Source organism: Saprolegnia diclina (genome assembly GCF_000281045.1).
Source record: "Saprolegnia diclina VS20 unplaced genomic scaffold supercont1.7, whole genome shotgun sequence".
In the NCBI taxonomy this organism is placed as follows: Eukaryota; Oomycota; class Saprolegniomycetes; order Saprolegniales; family Saprolegniaceae; genus Saprolegnia; species Saprolegnia diclina.
This window is the reverse complement of record NW_008246074.1, coordinates 336,653-354,254: the sequence shown is the minus strand read 5'-3', so window position 1 is coordinate 354,254 and position 17,602 is coordinate 336,653. Positions and strand designations below refer to the sequence as shown.

Here is a 17,602-nt window from a genome sequence, read left to right as displayed (position 1 = left end):
TGCAGGAATCGCTCTGACATTCGCAGTCCATAGACTAGCACAGACCGAGACAACGAGGCTGCTCGTCGACTGCACCTGTCATGCACGCAGATCCCTCACACCTGGCTTCGATGTCAGCACCGTCTGGTCCATTCGCTCAATGCTAACTCGTACTAGGTTGTACATTTAGCTCGACACTTCGACACGCGAGTGGCGCCGCTGTCGACGGGTTGAGATCGCATTTGAGATCAGTGATCTAAGATCTTAGTTTCAAGCTGTAAGCTTCGACAACGCTCGCCACCAGTGTTCGTGTACGAGTGCCATCGCACAGTCGTCCGCAGCAGGCGGGCGTCGTGCAAGTGCTGCGAACCATCGAGGGAGACCTGTGGATCGTATCGCCCCCTTGGGTCTCTGCAAGGTCTTTCGCAGCCAAACCCATTATATAGTGTGTGAGGTTAGTTAGGGTGTAGAGACGCAGATTGCTTTTGCGTCGTCATGCATCTTGGCGGTCTTTCTCTGGTTGGTCCTCGCGCTGATTCCCAATGACAGCGGCAGTGATTTTCTTACATGGACGTCTTGTGCCCGAGGGCCGCTCTCGGGCTACTCGCAGCTCGTGGACTCGGGAACGCCTTGTACGTGGCTGCTTCGTCGTCCTCCTTGTCTTCGTCGTCGCCTTCGACGATGCTAGTCTCGCCCTCGGGCTTGCGACCGCTCCGGCGCGCCTCGAGGTTGCGCATCGACTTATGCACCGCGAGCTCAAATGCCTTGGACGATGGCAGCTTACGGATCTGCGCGTCGTAGGGCGCCGGCGCGGCTTGCGAATCGTCGAGCGGCACAAGCTCCAAGCGCGCCGCGTCCCCGCGCATGCTCACGTCGACCAAGATGTTGTCGGAGCGCAGACCAATGTACCGGCGGTGCTGGTTCATGCTCTTCATGTACCCGTTCGACGAGAGCTCCCACGTCATGCCGGGGCGGCCGCGCCAGAAGTTGTACTTCTTCATGTGGATCTGGCGGTAGCACGAGATCGTGCTGCGGCTGTACATGTGCTTGCCGCCGACTTGGAAGCTCACCTTCATCGAGTTGTACATCTTGGAGGACGTGCTGACAGTAAAGGCCGACGCGTTTTCGCGCGAGTCGGTCACGCCAAGGTACCCGTTCGGGAGGATGGTCAGGAACGCCTCGGTCGCGCCGAGGACGCGGAGGTAGACGGACTGGCCATTGAGCGCGAGCGTCTTGTCGACAACGCTCTTGGAGATCATCTTGATCGCGTCAATCTCGTCGTCAAGCGCGGTCACTTGCTCGGGTGACACCATGTGTTCAAAGGGCACGCGGCCCTTGGCGCGCGTGAGGTTTTGCTTGCACCACTGCTCGCCCGTCATGCACCAGTGGGCTGCGTGCTCGCAGTTCTGCTTGAAGATGTTGAACTCGCCTTTGCCAAGGCCCATGAGAAACTTGCAGCGCGCAAGAATGACCTCGGGCAGGTCCGCGCGCGTGTAATGGACTTCGCCCCACTTGGAGAGGAGCTCGCGGAGGCTACTCGTGTGGTACTCGACGACGCGGAGGCTCGAGAGCGACCGGTTGTAGAGGAACTCGCGCAGCGTTGAGATGCGGAAGCACGAGTCGGCCTGCGCCTCGCGGTAGCCCACGAGTGGGCTCCACACGTGGCAGATCTGCACCGTGTCCTCCGAGTCGCCGGCCGCCCAGACGATGCCATGGTGCTGGTACTTGATGGGCCATCGGCTGAGGTCCCACACCGCGATGTGGTCGGCCGGCCGGAGGCTCGCGATGGCCTTGACCTTGGTGAACTCGCCGCCAAACATGCTGCTCCTGCTGCTTGGTGGCTGGAGCGAAAATGCCAAAACGCTCCTCTAATGTTGCAAACGCTTTTGATTTGCTGAAATTCGGACGTGAAAAACGCACGTGATAAATCCACGTGGGAAACTATTCCGGATCGAAATGCGCTGCGAAAATTTGAAAACGACCAAGGCAAATCAAGGACGCCAATCAACCCGATCTCATCCCGCGTCTTGCTTCCGCAGATCCTGAGCATCAAGATTGCATGGAGCATGGAATGTCGTGCCGAGAAGCGACGTCAACAACTGTCTGTAGCCGCACCAACGACGTGCGCTACCGACACTTGTTTACTACTAACGTTAGTACGGCGGATTCAACAACTTTCGTAGTCGTTTCTCTCGTTCCTGGTTCTAAGCCCCCAAAGCAAGGATACTGCATTGGCCACTGTTGAGAGCCACTGTTGACGCAACGAACCCGCACCAGCGCACGCCCGAAACGATAAAGAATGATATAAATGTTGCAAGCCCGTGGTTGCTCGCTCTCGCCTTGATATATTGCCTGAGAGACGCGACTCTGTGGGACAATGTCCAGTCTTTTGGTATTCCTATGTGTTATGACGGTCCATGCTTCCGTGCCGAATTCGGCGAAATCCAATTTGCTATTTTACAAAAAATGGACGACGCGATGCACACGGTGGGAAATGGTGAAAAATGACAACGTCGTCGTACAGTGTAACTTCAACCGACTGGGGCTGCGACGTGTGTCTCCGTCCTCCGTGGGACACTGCAGTCGCTCGCAAGTTGCGTTCTCGCATCTTCCACGCAGCAAGACGACGCTGCATACTATACCTTGACGCCTTTTGTTCGTCGTCTTCCGAGAGGTCTCATCTCGGTCGCGATCCAAGCAGCCAACCGCCGCCTTCGAACAAACGTTTCTGGTTGAAGTTGCAAGCGTCGGACTCAGCGGCATGATCTTGGTGATCGTTGAAAGTCGAGCGAGAGGCCAAGGCGAGGTCCCAAAATATGGCAAGAGACTTGAGCGAGGTGACTGGATTCAGGACTACTGGTAAATAGGTAGTATTGGAACTGGTCTGGTAGTCGTCGTTCAACCCTTCACGCTGCAACGAGCAAAGGGCGCTCCCAACGCCATGTCCTCGATGCATATCCGGACGCGGCGCTCGTTCAACGAAAAAACACGGCAGCCACGACGATCAGCTATAAGATCGTATACCGGTATATATCGCTGGGGCTACGGTGCTTGGGCTACGGACTGCATTCGCTGGGGCGAGAGCTGCACGCTGTTGAAAGTGGGTTGTACCCCTTTTCGTCACCAATCGGCAATGTGGTCCTCTTTGTGGCATGCCAAACGCACCACACATTTGATGCAGTTTCGTCCGGAGCGATGACGATGCTGACCAAGATGACTGCGCGCATGGCCTCGCGCCTTGCCACGCGCCGCGCATCGACGATGCAAATCTGCGAAGACATTGCGTCCTTCCGCCAGGCGAGGGCTGCGGTGCCAGCGGGCGCGACTGTCGGCTTTGTCCCGACCATGGGGGTACGCGGTGACGAGGACCTGCGTGGGCATGAACGTAGCCGCGTCGTAGGGCCTCCACGCCGGGCACATGTCGCTCATTGCCGAGGCCAAGGCCACGTGCGACGTCGTCGTCTCGAGTGTGTTTGTGAACCCGGCGCAGTTTGGCCCGAATGAAGATTTCGACAAGTACCCGCGCACGTTTGAAGCCGACATGGCCAAGCTGCGGGAGCAGGGCGTCGACATCGTCTTTGCGCCGACGACAGCCACCATGTATCTGCCCGACCACCGGTACTAGCCTTCCGTCCGCGCCCACGCACTTCATGTCCACGTGTCGCCTGTAGGTCGTATGTCGATCCCGTTGGCTTTGACGACGTGCCCGAAGGCCAGTGCCGGCCCGGCTTCTTCCGCGGCGTCGCGACGGTCGTCGCCAAGCTCTTCAACATCGTGTCTCCGACGCACGCGTTCTTTGGGCAAAAGGACGCGGTGCAATGTGTCGTCATCAAGCGGCTCATCGAAGACCTCAACTTTCCGATCACGCTTCGCGTGATGGACACGATGCGGGAAGACGACGGTCTCGCCATGTCGACGCGCAACCAGTACCTCTCGCCCGACGAGCGTGTCGCGTCCAGCATTCTCTACGCTGGTCTGCGCCAGGCCAAAGCCGACTTTGACGCGGCGACGACAGCGACTTTGCCGGCGGCGACGCTCCGCGCGACGATTGAGCGCATCTACCGCACGGAGCCGCTCGTGGGCGAGATCCAGTACATTTCGATTGGCTCGAAAGCGACCATGGAAGAGCTTGTGGACGTCGACACGACACAAGGCGCCGTGATCTCGGTGGCCGTCAAGGTCGGCGCGTGCCGCCTTATTGACAACATTGTGTTGTGATCGAGCGTGTCATAACCAATCATAGAAGAGCGACGCAAAGCCACTGGCTTAGGGATTCATTCAAGTACATCGGGGTCCGATTCGCCGACAACCGACATCGCAGGCGTCGTACCCTAACCCTGATGCCATGCCCAGGTGTCTTTGGCTACGCTGGACGGCAGTCGACTTGACCGCGCGCCGTGAAAGCGGAGAGCGGTCGCTTCTTGGCGCTGCCTCTGGTCTGCGTACACGCCGGCGCTGCGTGATGGACCGACGGACGGACGGAGTTTGGTCCTATTCTACAGCTCTACCGCTGTACAGAACAGGCCAGCAATGGCATCGTCGATAGCTCTGTTGCACCGACAGCATAGAGCGCGACGTCGGGCGAATGGCACTGATAGGAGCTCACCATCGCGGGCAGATCGAGACACAACCGCTTATTCCTATGGTCTATCGAGTACTAGTACCTACATGTACTTTAGTCGTTTAGTCGTGGGCCCACGCACACGACGGCAGTGACCGCTTGCGTTGGTTCACTGCACTGTCCAGCGCCGCTTGCAGAACAGGAATGTTTAGCGGCGTGGACGCGAGCGGCGGCGCCGTAACAAAGAAGCGCGTCGCACGCACGCCGTAGCACGAGTCGACGATCTGCGCAGCGCGGGCCGAGAGTGCGCTCGAGCCCAAGAGCACGACCTCGAGCTTCTGGTTGTGGTAGAGCGCTTCGACCATGTCCATGGCGCTCTCAACGCCGACGACCATGTGCCACAGCGCTACATACTGCAACGTCGGCGACTGCGCAATGAGCTTCACAAACCGCGCGAGGCTCCGATCGTCGATGGCCTCGTTCTCCAAGTACAACGTCGTGAGGCGCGAGGGCCGGCGCAGCATCGAAGCGAGTGCCAAGAGTCCCTTGGGCGTCAACCCCGCGTTGGCCAAGTGCAAGTAGTGCACGCTGCTCGCTGGCAGCCACTCGAGGAGCAGCTGGAGGCCCTTGTCGCCAATGGGTTGTCCGACAGGTCGAGCTTGCGAAGTGACTGCGTCGGAAGACCCGGCAAAAGCTTCTTGACGTTGCGGGCCGTGAGCGCGCACGCGGAGAGTCGAAGGACCGTCAAGGTCGGCCAATGGCCGGGCGATACGTCGCGGCAGATCTTGAGCCCCAATGGACTCTGTTCGACATCAAGTACGTGCAGTGTATTGCTGGCGTGCAGTGCGGCGCACAGTGCGCGCGGCGCGGCGTCGCCAGAGCCCACAAGCCCCACGCCACGTACGGGACGCGTCGCGATCCAGGCCGTCAATGCGCCGAGTGTTTCCTTTGCTAGCTCGTCATGGCGCAATCGCAGCGACAAGAGGGCCGGAAGCGCCGTCTCGAGCGCGGTCACCAAGTGGCCTTGCTGCTTCTTGGTCATGGGCTCGGTGCGGCCAAGGTCAAGTGCACAGAGAGCGTCGAACAACGGCAGCGCCGATGCGAGGCCGTCGCAGCTGCGGCGAGCACCTTGCAAGGACGCGATGGAGAACGTTGCGAGCGCATTGTACCAGGCGGGCGTCGGCGCGGGCGGAAGGCTCGACGCGAGCAGCTGGAGCTGCGCGTGTGGCTGGACACAGCGCCGCAAGAGCGCGAGGTCGAACGGCTGCGAGAGGACAACATGTGAAAAGACAAGCGACGCACCGCGGAAGAGCGCAATGTCGTCGTCTCGCAGGCGCGCGGGCAGCTGGAGCCGCGGCCAGAGCTCGTCCAGTGGCATGCGCGTCGATAGCTCGCGCCAGCACTGGAGCGGGTAGCCCAAGCAGTCGTGTGGCAGGGCGCGTATGAACGACAGGAACGCATCGCGCGTCGGTAGGTACCGCGCAATGAGGTGCAAGAGGTCGACTTGGAGCAGTGCATGGGGCATGCTACCGCGAGAGCTCGCTGGGCTTCATCGACTAAACCGTCCACGACCTATTTCTATCAATCGACTAGCCATGTGTTTAGTTAGTCGCTCTTAAATCTTTATCCGGACGAAACGCTTTACTCCCTTAAGTGCGACCAAGCCCTGGGGTCGATGGACGCGGTTTTTAAAATACATACAAACAGCAAGTTGTGATGCCACGGTATTTTAATTCGGCGCTCGCCGCTTCCTTCCGTCATCTTGCAAGAGGCTGCCATCATGCCAGCGTATCATTCCGCGTACAACGAGCTGCCATGCGCCGAGGCCTGCGGCTTCGCGCTTCTGCCGCTCAAGAGTCGCACCCGCGGGCCCGCACCGCCATGCCCCGAGGACCAGGAAGACATTGTCGACGAGATCTTGACGCTCTTCCGGGCGAACGTGCTCTTCACCAACTACGAGATCAAGGGTGCCGCCGACCGTGTCCTTGTCTATGGCACGCTCTTTACGCACATGTGCCTCAAGCGCCTCGAGCGCTGCAGCTCCAAGTCGGATGCGCAGCGCCAGCTGTCGCAGGTCGCAGCCGACAGCTTTGCGATTCCCGGCGAGTCGAGCTTCCCGCTCGGCGGCATGGTCAAGATGGCCGCCAACATGGCCGAGGGCGAGACGACGCGCGGGTACCTCAAGCAGCTCCGCGAAACCCTCGCGATGCGCCTCATCGAGCTCGTGTACGTCGACGGCTCGCGAAGCAAGTGGTGGATGCTCTTTGCGAAGCGAAAGTTTATGAACAAGGAACTCACCAAGTAAACGACCATATCTCGTTAGACATACCGTCGTAACTCGTCAATCGAACCGATACACATGACGCTGGACGCGAGAAGGCGCGCGCCCACGGCGCTTTGGACGTCGCGCACGTAGCACAGCTGGTGTGGCGTCGCCGGGTCCGGCGCGGTCTTATGCCGGCGACAGAGCCAAGACCATCGCGCCGGCTCTTGTTTCTACCTCATCTCGGATAGGGCGCATATGGCAGCCAGCAGGAGCGTACATACGGGCGCAGCTCCTCAAGGAGCGCGATCGTGTCCCAGCCAACGCACGCACGGGGCAGCTCGACGTCTTGAACGGGGTGGTCGCCCACATAGCATACCTACCACCTCGAAAGGTCTGCAGCTTACAGGGCGTACGCTACTTGATTCGGGGCAACACCGAATGCAGCGTGCAGACTGCTCGCATGGCCACCACAGTAGCGACCACTCAGAGGTAACGGGCTCGGTGCCGGACAGCGGTTGCCATCCGGCCGCAGGTGCTACGCCATCGCCAGGCTTAACTAAGCACCAAATGGCACTCTCAACATACCTGAAAGGGTCTCGTAGGTTGTCGTGAGGTGAAGAATGAGTCTTTTCTCGCTTCGGTGACGACTAGCGCGAAATGTTGCTCCCACGCGCCGCCCAGCGCGAAAGTGAGCACGTGGTTCGCATGCTCCCATGTCCCGTTGGTGATGAGAAAGAGCGTGTGGCGCGTCGCAAGCTGCTTGATGATCGCGGCCGTGGCTTTGGCCACAACGATGTACTTTGCTGGCGTCGCGACAAGGGCGGGCTACCACCCTTCTCAGCGTACATGTGTGTGACCAAGTCGAGTACCTCGAATTCTTGGGCGTTGTACTGGTAGGCCACGAGCCGGACGCTGCTGGCCAGCGACGCGTACGTCAGGGACGCTTTCGAGAGCTACCGCCGCATGAGGAGAAGCTGCTGGAGGATACAGTACGTGGCCACTGTCCACGGCGTCGACAAGCCACGCAAAGAGCGGGGCGAACACCACGTCGTGCAGCGTGTGCATGTATACCAGTGTCGAGAAGCGCAGGTTGTTGATATCGACGAGCTCGCGCGAGCCGTGGAAGGCGCCGAGGATCGAGCTGCCGTCGTCTCCGAGGACAATGAAATCACCTGCATCCACGTCGATTGCGACAGAGCGCTGGGCGAGGGCGGGAAGCCATCGTGGCGGCCACACGCCTTGCAGCGTCGGGTAGACCTACCCGTGACTAATGGTATAGATCTATCGGCGCATTGTACTAGCAAAAGGCGGCGCGCAATGGCAGCAAGCGAGTCGCGGAGGATGCGCTCCGTGCGATATTGCACCAACGTTCCGTCGACGTCAAAGCCCACGTAGCGGTAGCGCTGCACTTCGCCAACGGTCTTGTAGCGCTAGACACTTGGTATAACGTGAGAGCGGTCGACGGTGCATACGTGAAAGGTGTGATCGCAGGCTGCGACGTAGCAAGCGCGGTACTGCTGCTGGACCTGGCGGCTTCGAGGCAATGCGGCACAGATAATGGCCCACTGCAGTGGATGCGCCTAACGCGCAGGATAGCAACCTAAGACCTTATTGTAGGCAGATGCGTTGAAGTCTCGTACGTTAGCGCGCGTCTCCAGGAGCCCATCGAGGTCATCGGACGTCGGCGGCGCCGACGAGATGCCAAGGGCACCAAGGACAGACTAGAGGTTAGTGTGAAGAGGCTATAGAACGCAAGGTTGACGCTACGAGCAAGAGAGGGAGAAGGACGGTGCAGCCGTGGGCGTGTATCAGCGCCTGCAGCTCCTTGCGGACTGCGGGTGGCACCATCGTTGTCGTTAGAGGCCAGACGAGGCCTCTCCAGAGCAGCTCGGGGGCCCAGCGCTGACCGATCTACAAGGCTTGTATGCATACAATAGATGAACATGGCCCGATACGGAAGCGAAGAGCAGCTCTTGCAGGGCGATAAAGACCGGCGACGTTGCAGTTGATGGCACAAGAGGGACGGTCGTCGCGACCTCCACCTACGTCGCGCGTTGGACATGGTCGTTCGGCGCTCGACAAAGAGTACATCGATGGTGCGCAAAACCACGTCTGCAGTCACGTCGCCAGAGGCGAGTAGCAGGACCTACGCTTGGCGCCTCATGTAGCCATCACGCCCAGCTCGTGCCTACGAGCTCGCGCATCCACGGCGACAGTCGACGCCGAGCGGCGACGTGGTCTACCAGCCGAGATCCCTCCATGCGTGTTGCCGCCTCCATGCCTGTGGCTTGCATCGAGATGGGACTTGCATCCACCCAGTCGGTGACCGGCCTGTCGTTGGACTTGACCATATTCGCTGTGCTGAAACCGAACGATCGAAAAACACCCAACTTGCCGACGATTCTCGGATCGCGATCCTGTGGTAAAATGGCGTGCGGCAAGTCTTTGAAACCGCAGGTGGCGCGGTTAACCGGATGACCTGGCACGGTATCCGGATGTACGGGCCACGTGGGCGACCGCAGTTGGGCTTGCGAGCGATCGAGAGACGAGCATGCATACGATCTGGACGCGGGCGAACGCGCTCTTCACGCTCGCGATGACCGCCATGTCCATCATGTGCGCGCTGACGACGCTGACCACGTACCTCCACGAGCCGTCGCCGGTCATCAACACGCTCTCGCTCAACACGGTGCACTCGCTCAAGAAGTACCGCGACCGCACCGAGAAGGCCGTGCTCTCGTTCGACTTGGACGCGGATCTGCGCTCGGTCTTCAACTGGAACACGAAGCAGCTATTTGTGTACATTGTTGCCGAGTATGCAAGCGCGTCCAACGCCAAGAACGAGGTGGTCATCTGGGACGCGATCGTCCCGACCAAGGACGACGCGATGCTACGCCGGACCGACGAAGGCGTCAAGTATTTTCTTGCCGACCAGCACGACGAGCTCCGCGGCGCCGACGTGACTCTGAAGCTCAAGTGGGACGTCATGCCCGTCTGCGGCCGCCTCTTCCAGTACGGCGCCGGCGCCACCGCGTTTAGCATGCCCACCAAGTACATTGGCAAGACGACCAAGTAGACAACGCCCATTAAGCTTACAACAACTACGCACACACGACCATTCCCTTCATCAAACTCATCCTCATCGGCCTCACCCACCGTCTTGTCGCCAGCGTTGTGGATGAAGCCGACGAGCGATACTAGGACGACCCGCGCTTCTCGAACCGCGCTCGTATGGCCGCAACGCCCGACAGCGCATCGTAGCTCTTGGGGGCGGGCGTCGCATCGACGCTCTCACGGTGATGCAGCACCGGCACGGACGCGGGTGCTGCCGACGGCAGCAGTAGCGTCGTGTCGTTGAACCGCTCGTCGTGGGCAAAGCGCTCGCTGGCCGGCCGGGTCTTCTTCCGCGCCGACGGCATCCACGGCGAGGTTGACGGCGCCATGCTGCTCGTGTCCGAGTTGGCCTCGGCCTGCAGTAACTCGTGCAAGTTGTTGGTGCTCTGTGGTCGGCCCCGACGACTGTCGCGCCGGCGCATCTCGTCGTCTCGTCGAACCCGGCTGCTCCTGCCTTCGTCTTCGCTCTCGACGCGGGCAAGCGACGGCGTCGAGAGCGCGTGCGCGTTCGATGTCAACTCGATCGCGTCGCTCGGCGGCAGCGCCTTCTTCGGGTCGTCGCCAAAGAGGCTTTCCCACACTTCGCTCGTCTTCTACGTTCACAGCTCGACGCTGCTATTCTACATGCTATAAGCAACGTACTTGGGCGTTGGCGAGCAGCGCTTGGGTCGAAGCAGCTTGCGCGGCCGAGTCTTGGTCGAAGATGCCCTTGATCTTGGAGAGCCCGCGGCGCATCTTCTGCAACGGCGTCCGTCCGGGCGGCGCGCGCTTGCGCCATTCGGGAAAGATTGCAGTCGTAAACATGGCCGCGTCGCCGCCCTCGAGGGCCAAGGCGTCGGACGACGCCGCCGTGTCGAGCCCGTTGGCGCTCGCGAGCAGCATGATGCGCTGGTCTTCGCTGAGCTCGAACGAAAACGCCACGTTCTGGACGAACTGCATGATCTGGTGTTTGGACATCTTGAACGCCGCCATGTTGTAGAGGTACGTCGAGAGCTGGCCAAAGACCGTATTGTGCACCGAGAGCACGAGCGACGCGCGCTTGGCGGGCGGCCAGTAGTGCCACGGCGTCTCCATCGGGTTCCGGCTCAGCTCTTCGCCAATGCTCATGAGAACCTATGCAGAGTCGAACGGTGTCACATACGGCTCGGGACGTACAGCGTCGCCCCAGAAATGGGCGGTTTGCCAAATCGGGTGGTGCACGACGCCGTCGAGGAGGTACTGTTGCGTGTTCCCGTCCACTTCGACGCGATAGAACGTCTGCGCCATGTTCATGACGCTCTTGGCGCACTTGGTGTCGCCGCGGTCCATGCAACCGTGCAAGAGGAGGTTCATCGACGCCACAAGTGCTTCGTAGCCCTGCGCCTACATGGTCATGTTGCCACATTAATATCAATGTTTCAATGTTTCAAAAATGCGAAATCATCGAAGGTTGCACGGACCGAGAGCGTGAGCGAGTGCGTGCGTTGGTGGTTGAGTGCCGCCACAAGCACCTTGCGCACCGTGTCCATGCGGTAGAGGGCCTTGGACTTGGGGTCGACGAACCGCCGCCGGTGCCGCGTCGAGACTTTGGTCGGATCCAACATCATGCGCGAGAGGTCGGGCTCGACAAAGCAGCACGCAATGAAGTCCTTCATGACCTCGACGTCGTGGACGGTCATGCCACTCGCCTGCAGACACGGCCTAGTACCACCACTAAGATCCAGAGAATAAGAAACGGACATCCTCATACAAAGCGTCCGACTCGAGCGCGAGGTAGTCGTCCGGCTCGTTGCGCGCGAGCTCGATGCGCTCAAGATGCCATTTCCAGTGCCACTCGAGGAGGAAGAGTGCTTTCGAGTGCCGGTGCGTAATGTCGGGCTGCATGTGGTCCAGAATATACTGCTGGATCGTCGCAGACCGGTCGGTCGCCGACACCATGCGCGCAAGGTCGCGCAGACTCTCCATTTCCGCGGCCAGCGCCGACTGCTTGACCTAACGCACGATGAGTCATGTAATGGCGTTGCGTGCTCACTTGGACAAACTGCTGCAGGATGAGCACCATGGTTTCGAGCCGGTCTTCTTCCATCATCTGCGACGCGTCGGTGGACTCTTCGACGATGTCGTCGCGGTGCTCGATGGCTGAGTGGAGAGCGTTCTTGCAGTCTTCGTACTCTTCGAGGCCCATGCGCTCTTCCTCGGCGGCGACACTGGCCTTGGCTATGGATCATGGTCCTGCAAGAAGCTTCTTTGGAGGTCGACGGTACCTTGGGAGACGGACAGTGCGCGTTGGCAGTCGGCGTTGTTGGGCTGCATGGCCACGGCGCCGGCGTTCATCTCGCAGATGCGCTTCCAGTGGGCGTGGTCTTCGATCGCCTTGTCTCGCCGCGCGATTGCGCGCTCCTACAACATGCTCTTTAGTACACTGTCGTGTTCGCAGCCGAGTGTACCATGCGCTTCTCTGCCGCGGCCACGTCCTGGACGCATTTTTGGATCTAGACAGGATCATCGTCGGTCGAATGCTAGCATGCGAGGAGGTCGTACGATGTTGTAGTTGTCCTTGTTCCACTTTTTGACGCGGCCCGCGTTGTCGAGCGGCGACGCGAGCTGCGAGAGCGCCTTGGCGACCTCCATGGACTTGGTCCCGACCGTGTGGTTGTAGCGCTGGAGGCAGCGGAAGACGTCGTCCATCGAGGACTTGGAGATCTCTTCCGGTTGCATCGAGGCCACGTGGGCGTCGCTGAGAAAGGCGTGGGCCATCATCGAGTGCGAGTGACTGCTCGACTCGAGGTACTTTTTGAGGTGCCTCCGGACCGCGGTGCCCTTCTCGATGCGCGCGTGGACGCTCACGTACGGTACTTGACGGAACGTGACGCTTCCGTCGCCGGCGTGGAAGGGCGCCGGGCGCTCGCCGAGCATGTACGGCGGGGGCGGCAGCGTCGTCGTCGTCGCCATCGTGCGCGTCGGTCTATATCTTGGACAACCAAACTGTTTATTTTATTTTATTATTATGCGGGATGCCAGTTTGAAGGTGCTCGAAACGTATGCCATACAAACCTCAAGAGGTTTCCGGCCCGCTCGCCGCTTGCTACATGGAGAGCGCATCGACTGATCGCCGCCGCCGACCTGCCAGTCGACCTGCCTCGTTATACCGGTACTCGCCACCCGCATAGATGCTCTAATATCGATACCATTTGAAGGTTCGCCTGGCGACCGAGCGGTGGACTGGAGAGACCTTGACGAGTAGCCGCGTGGACCCGAGGACACGCTTGCGGCATGCAGTACTGTAGTAGGGCGCTAGGCGCGTGGTGACCTGCGCCCAGTGCTTTTCTTGGCCAATGCAATCTCGCCTGGTCCCGTGTGGAAGTCCGGAAGCAAACCAGTCCCGTTAGGCGGTCGCCATCGCAAGCTGTTGCGGTCATCGTCGCTCCAGTGTTGGATACTACCAGTAGTACGCTCACTCGCATCGCTCGGTCGCTCGTAGACCGCAGCCGCGACACGCGGGTGCCCATATATTTGCGGTGGGTGTTGCAATGTCATTGGAGCTGCTTCGATATGGACACGAATCCACGCAGCGTTGCCCGTTCGACCTCGAGATTTGTCGACTCGGAGCTAGTAGGCAGACGCTCCCACGTAGGCCGGATCAACCACGGGACAAGACAAGCCCATGCGATGGCAATACCTGCTGCTGGCGCATTCAAATTTTTGGCGCGGAGTCGTGGTTGGGTGAAACTAGCCTTTGCGACGCTGCGACACGACAACGGTAAGATCTTGGCGCACGGGCGCGCCAGTCCTTTTCTCCTTGGCATCATCATTGCTCGCATTGTCGAACACGCGCTTGCTAAACTTAGCTTCAAACGGCAGATTCGCTTGCCTTCACAACGTCCATGACCACACCCCGCGCCGATTTTGCACGCCTCGCGTCGCCTCTGCACAACACGAGTGGGCGCGCCACACCCCTCGACGACGACGACCCTGCCGTACTGCCGCCGCGCGAGTCGCAATTGTCCGCGTTGTGCCTTCGCCGCGCCGCGCTGCCAGGTACGCGGCAATAGCAATTCCACCTTCGCATCTCATCGCAGTCAACAGTGCTCGCGATGGCCGGGCTTATCGTGGGCATTCTCGCTGCCGTGGGCACCTTTAACCCCGACAACAACCAGGCGGTGACCACGGGCTCGGACGCGCTCACAGCGCCGACACCGAGTGTGACACTGGCGCCAACCCCCAAGCCGACGCCGAGCACCAAAGCAGCATCACCGAGCCCAACGTCGGCCGACGGGTCTTGCCCCAACCGGGGCACGCACCTCGTTGGCAACAGCTGCGTGAGCTGCCCCGCGCCGAAGAAGACGTTTGGCGTGTTTTGGGAATCCCAAGTCGACTGCTCGTCGGTACCGTTTCCTTCTACGTGCGTTTCCAGCTGCATGTTTCTCGTGCTTAGTTTGCCTCCAGCAGCGCCGCGGCTTACGTGACCCATATTTACTGGAGCTTTGCGCTCATTGACGCAGCCTCGGGCACCGTGAGCAGCTCGTTCCAGGGCTCGGACGCGACGCTCAAAGCCTGCTTGGCGCAGACCCGCGCGTACTGCACGACAATTTCCTCTACTTGTGGCCTCACCACCATCGCTATGTCTCTAGAAAATGCATCAAAAACTACATTAGCATTGGCGGCGCGACCATGCGCCAGACGTTCGTCGCGCTCAACTCGACCGCGCAGATCGCCACGTTTGCGTCCACCGCAGCCCAAGTGGTTCAAAAGTGCGTGTGTTTAGCCTCTCCACGACACGGCGATACGAAGTTGCTCGTAGGTTTGGCTTTGACGGTGTCGACATTGACGACGAAAGTGGCAACCTCCTCGCGGCCGGCGACTGGAAGGCGAACGTCGCGCCCAGCGTCGTCGCGTACCTCACCGCCCTCAAGACGCAGCTGGGCAGTTTGCCACGCGCAGCCACCGAGCCTGCGTACCAAATCACGTGGGACGAGTTCCCGACGTCGCTCAACCCCGACTGCAACACACCGACGGGGGACTTTCAGCGCTGCTTTGATCCGCGCATCGCGGGTATCGTCGACCATGTGAATCTCATGATGTACAACGCCGCGTCGTCCGTACGTCCAGCAGTGCTATCCTTCCTAACGACAGAGTGCCTCAATCTTGGACCGACTAGACCGACTACGACACGTACTTGACGACAACGACACCGACGCTGTGGACCAAGACGGTCAATCCGATGCAAATTATTCTCGGTGGCTGTGTCGGCCCTGTCGGGACACTCGGCGGCTGTGCGTTTGGCGCGGCGCCAACGAGCACGCAACTCAGTGCGTATGCGTCGCAAGGCGCGGCCCAGTACGGCGGCGCGATGCTCTGGACAGCGTCGGCCGACATGACGACAAACCAAGGCGCGACCTTAGTCGCCATGGGCAAAGCGGGTGGGTACACCAACAGTGGCTAAACAAACACAACAATACCCGTCGCAAACAACGTGTATTGTCGGCTTTGCAAAAGCATAGTGGTGCGTCTGTATCCCGACCCACTTGATAAATTGATAGAAACCCCGCTACCACACGGGCAATGTGGTTCGCCATTATCATCATTCACGGCTAAGCTTAGTGATGGGGCACAGAGTACGAACCTAGCCATCTAGGTCGGGACAAGGCGAGGTGGGTTTGCATGTTGAGTCCCACGGGAGAAGCTCGGTGATGGGAGACTGCACAGCCTTTGGCAGCAGTCAGTAGACGTACCTAGCTGCCACTGTCATTCTTGCTTTGCAGTAGTACACTACTCGGTGTTTATGGAGTACGGCCTCTCTCTGTCCAGTACGTTTTGATTGTTCTTGGTGCCGAAGCGGTCACAGCTTCACGCCCTCGAGGACACTATGGACTCGTAAGCAAATTTGGACAACTCGTCCAGCCATCGTCGGTCGCGTGGTCTCATAGACATGTAGTGAGGCGGCTCCGAAGAGCTCCGGATCGAGCATGCTGCAACACGTAAAAAAGCTTGTGTATAGAGAAATAACGCTCACTCGTTGGCAGCGAGAAGCGGCGCCGCGAGCTCCGAGCCCGTCGCCGCCGCCTTGGTTGCCCACTGCCGCGCATATTTTTCAATCCCGCGCTGGACAAGCGCCTCGCCTTGGTGGACTTTGGCCTCGTGCTCGACGTGTCCATGCAGCAGCTCTTCGTACTGGTCCAAGCCGAGGTACCGGACGAGGCGCGCGTACCCGTTCAGCAGCGTACAAACCGCGAGGACGAGAAGGAGCGTCGGCGCATACATACTAAAGTCGGTACCGAAAAAGTGGATGAGCCGCATGTCGGTGAAGAGCGCATGGAACGCCGTGCGCGACGTGAGCGTCGACGCATTCAGTAGCAGCAGAAAGTTGTACCCGAGCGAAAACTGAAGCCGGCTCTGGTGCACCGATGTCGTGAGGAGACTTAGCTCGGTCGAGTTGTGGTTGCCGTGCAGCGCGAGTCGCCCAAACCCACGCATCGAAAAGAGACTCTGGTACGTGCAGAGACCCATGTAGAGCAGGAGGCCAATGACCAGAATGTGCGTCGAGGCGGCCGACGCCAGTAGCAGCCGGAGCGGCGAGAGCCACTCGGCGCCGCCCATGACGACTTCGCTCCACATGATGACAGCAGACCCGAGGACACAGATGCACGTGAGCGTTTTGGCCAACAGTGGCACGAGAGGCGAGGGCGACCGGGCTGCGAGCTGGAGCTGCTGGCCGTCGTAGCACAGATCGATCCACGTCTGGTCGCAGCGCCGAAGGTCGGCTTGGACACGCTTGGCGCGCCCATTTAAATGGATGATTTCCTTCTCGGTCGGTAGCGTGTCGTCCAGGGCAGGCCCGGGCAGCGACCGGTAGCTGGACCGAGTCTGTCGCTTGAGTGGCTTGGCCGCTTCGACGTCGGTGTCGAGTCCGATGGTCCCCATAAGGTGGTCGATGCACTGCTTGATGTACTGAAAGTCGGGCGATACGATGATCGTGGCGGCTTCGATCGTCCGGAAGCGCGCCGCAAGCTGGCGCACCTCGCGCACGACGTCGTCATAGACAAACTGCGCTTCGACACGCTCGTCGTGGACGTGGATCGCTCGAAAGTAGAGCTGGCGCAAGCGCAGCGACGGGTCGCTGTACGCGTAGACTTTGCGCGGGATGTTGATGAGGCCGTACCCGAGGAGGCAGATGATCCAGAGGAGACCGTACGTGTTGCCGAGCGTCATGACGAGGCCAAGGACACCGCCAATCGTGAAATGGTCGACCACGACAAGGTACAAGAAGAGGACAAACCCGAGTGTGAGCAGCACTGCGTAGTGCCGCAGCAGGTACTTGATCGAGAGCCGCAAGCGCTGCTCCGTGCTGAACGCGCCGCTTTGGCTAAACTCGATCAGAATGGGCAGCACGACCCAGCTGAGTACAAACGTAAACCAATATACGAGCTGCCACGCAGTAAGCAAAAGCGGATACGCCTTGTCCTGGCCGCTCGCCGTCGTCGTCAAGTCCAATGGCAGCAGCACAAGGCCAAGAAAGCCCACGTACCAGCTAAAGAAGACGGTGCCCGACACAATCGCTCCGACTTGCGCATCCTTGTAGTGATGCAGAAGGGCGTACGTCCCAATGGCCAAGACGACGCACTCGATGCCGAACCCGATGCCCATGCCGCTTCGCTGCCACGACCTTCTGCGATCTTTGACCTTTGGCGATCTTCCAGCGTAAA

The 17,602-nt window shown here is 59.9% G+C and overlaps 9 protein-coding genes across 10 annotated transcripts; 4 read left to right on the top strand and 5 right to left on the bottom strand.

Annotated features, from left to right (window-relative positions):
• Window positions 1-163: 163 nt before the first annotated feature.
• On the bottom strand, window positions 164-1,864 carry SDRG_03030 (hypothetical protein). The gene has a single exon (XM_008608647.1). The coding sequence runs from the start codon at window positions 1,797-1,799 to the stop codon at window positions 543-545; it is 1,257 nt and encodes a 418-aa protein (XP_008606869.1). The 5' UTR covers window positions 1,800-1,864; the 3' UTR covers window positions 164-542.
• A 652-nt stretch (window positions 1,865-2,516) lies between these two features.
• Window positions 2,517-4,270, top strand: SDRG_03029. Of its 2 annotated transcripts, XM_008608646.1 has the most exons (4): window positions 2,581-2,798; window positions 2,847-3,330; window positions 3,380-3,597; window positions 3,651-4,269. In XM_008608646.1, the coding sequence occupies exons 2-4, from the start codon at window positions 3,175-3,177 to the stop codon at window positions 4,195-4,197; spliced, it is 921 nt and encodes a 306-aa protein (XP_008606868.1). In that variant the 5' UTR covers window positions 2,581-2,798; window positions 2,847-3,174; the 3' UTR covers window positions 4,198-4,269. The 2 variants fall into 2 exon arrangements, with proteins under 2 accessions (XP_008606867.1, XP_008606868.1); XM_008608645.1 differs by having other exon boundaries at window positions 2,517-3,330; window positions 3,651-4,270.
• A 392-nt stretch (window positions 4,271-4,662) lies between these two features.
• Window positions 4,663-6,065, bottom strand: SDRG_03028 (hypothetical protein; the record flags this gene model as incomplete). The annotated part of the gene is made up of 2 exons (XM_008608644.1): window positions 4,663-5,128; window positions 5,191-6,065. The coding sequence occupies 2 exons, from the start codon at window positions 6,063-6,065 to the stop codon at window positions 4,663-4,665; spliced, it is 1,341 nt and encodes a 446-aa protein (XP_008606866.1).
• A 255-nt stretch (window positions 6,066-6,320) lies between these two features.
• SDRG_03027 (hypothetical protein) lies at window positions 6,321-6,845 on the top strand (the record flags this gene model as incomplete). The annotated part of the gene is made up of 1 exon (XM_008608643.1): window positions 6,321-6,845. One exon carries the CDS (start codon window positions 6,321-6,323, stop codon window positions 6,843-6,845), a length of 525 nt encoding a protein of 174 aa, XP_008606865.1.
• SDRG_03026 (hypothetical protein) lies at window positions 6,708-9,157 on the bottom strand (the record flags this gene model as incomplete). Its single annotated transcript, XM_008608642.1, has 12 exons — window positions 6,708-6,802; window positions 6,870-7,341; window positions 7,392-7,631; window positions 7,676-7,759; window positions 7,800-8,063; window positions 8,105-8,227; window positions 8,279-8,386; window positions 8,447-8,527; window positions 8,574-8,717; window positions 8,762-8,848; window positions 8,896-8,952; window positions 8,999-9,157. 11 exons carry the CDS (start codon window positions 9,155-9,157, stop codon window positions 7,207-7,209), a joined length of 1,482 nt encoding a protein of 493 aa, XP_008606864.1. The 3' UTR covers window positions 6,708-6,802; window positions 6,870-7,206.
• Window positions 9,158-9,357: 200 nt separating this feature from the next.
• SDRG_03025 (hypothetical protein) lies at window positions 9,358-9,882 on the top strand (the record flags this gene model as incomplete). The annotated part of the gene is made up of 1 exon (XM_008608641.1): window positions 9,358-9,882. The coding sequence occupies one exon, from the start codon at window positions 9,358-9,360 to the stop codon at window positions 9,880-9,882; it is 525 nt and encodes a 174-aa protein (XP_008606863.1).
• SDRG_03024 (hypothetical protein) lies at window positions 9,869-12,885 on the bottom strand. Its single transcript, XM_008608640.1, has 9 exons — window positions 12,441-12,885; window positions 12,347-12,391; window positions 12,164-12,299; window positions 11,932-12,116; window positions 11,650-11,891; window positions 11,360-11,600; window positions 11,076-11,282; window positions 10,563-11,033; window positions 9,869-10,513 (listed from the first exon to the last, which is right to left on the bottom strand). Exons 1-9 carry the CDS (start codon window positions 12,849-12,851, stop codon window positions 10,004-10,006), a joined length of 2,448 nt encoding a protein of 815 aa, XP_008606862.1. The 5' UTR covers window positions 12,852-12,885; the 3' UTR covers window positions 9,869-10,003.
• Window positions 12,886-13,595: 710 nt separating this feature from the next.
• SDRG_03023 (hypothetical protein) lies at window positions 13,596-15,474 on the top strand. The gene is made up of 6 exons (XM_008608639.1): window positions 13,596-13,937; window positions 13,986-14,284; window positions 14,335-14,474; window positions 14,531-14,650; window positions 14,701-14,998; window positions 15,058-15,474. Exons 1-6 carry the CDS (start codon window positions 13,784-13,786, stop codon window positions 15,340-15,342), a joined length of 1,296 nt encoding a protein of 431 aa, XP_008606861.1. The 5' UTR covers window positions 13,596-13,783; the 3' UTR covers window positions 15,343-15,474.
• On the bottom strand, window positions 15,457-17,602 carry SDRG_03022 (hypothetical protein). The gene has a single exon (XM_008608638.1). It carries the CDS (start codon window positions 17,541-17,543, stop codon window positions 15,909-15,911), a length of 1,635 nt encoding a protein of 544 aa, XP_008606860.1. The 5' UTR covers window positions 17,544-17,602; the 3' UTR covers window positions 15,457-15,908.

Coding starts and splice junctions, on each gene's coding strand:
- SDRG_03023 (XM_008608639.1), top strand. CDS start 13,784: ATGACCACACCCCGCGCCGATTTTGCACGCCTCGCGTCGCCTCTGCAC. Junction 14,285..14,334: donor CCCAAGTCGACTGCTCGTCG/GTACCGTTTCCT, acceptor TCTCGTGCTTAG/TTTGCCTCCAGCAGCGCCGC. Junction 14,475..14,530: donor TGCTTGGCGCAGACCCGCGC/GTACTGCACGAC, acceptor CTATGTCTCTAG/AAAATGCATCAAAAACTACA.
- SDRG_03024 (XM_008608640.1), bottom strand. CDS start 12,851: ATGGCGACGACGACGACGCTGCCGCCCCCGCCGTACATGCTCGGCGAG. Junction 12,117..12,163: donor CGCACTGTCCGTCTCCCAAG/GTACCGTCGACC, acceptor CATGATCCATAG/CCAAGGCCAGTGTCGCCGCC. Junction 11,601..11,649: donor GCGCTCGAGTCGGACGCTTT/GTATGAGGATGT, acceptor TGGTGGTACTAG/GCCGTGTCTGCAGGCGAGTG.
- SDRG_03029 (XM_008608645.1), top strand. CDS start 3,175: ATGACGATGCTGACCAAGATGACTGCGCGCATGGCCTCGCGCCTTGCC. Junction 3,331..3,379: donor GCTTTGTCCCGACCATGGGG/GTACGCGGTGAC, acceptor GCCGCGTCGTAG/GGCCTCCACGCCGGGCACAT. Junction 3,598..3,650: donor ATGTATCTGCCCGACCACCG/GTACTAGCCTTC, acceptor TGTCGCCTGTAG/GTCGTATGTCGATCCCGTTG.
- SDRG_03022 (XM_008608638.1), bottom strand. CDS start 17,543: ATGGGCATCGGGTTCGGCATCGAGTGCGTCGTCTTGGCCATTGGGACG.
- SDRG_03030 (XM_008608647.1), bottom strand. CDS start 1,799: ATGTTTGGCGGCGAGTTCACCAAGGTCAAGGCCATCGCGAGCCTCCGG.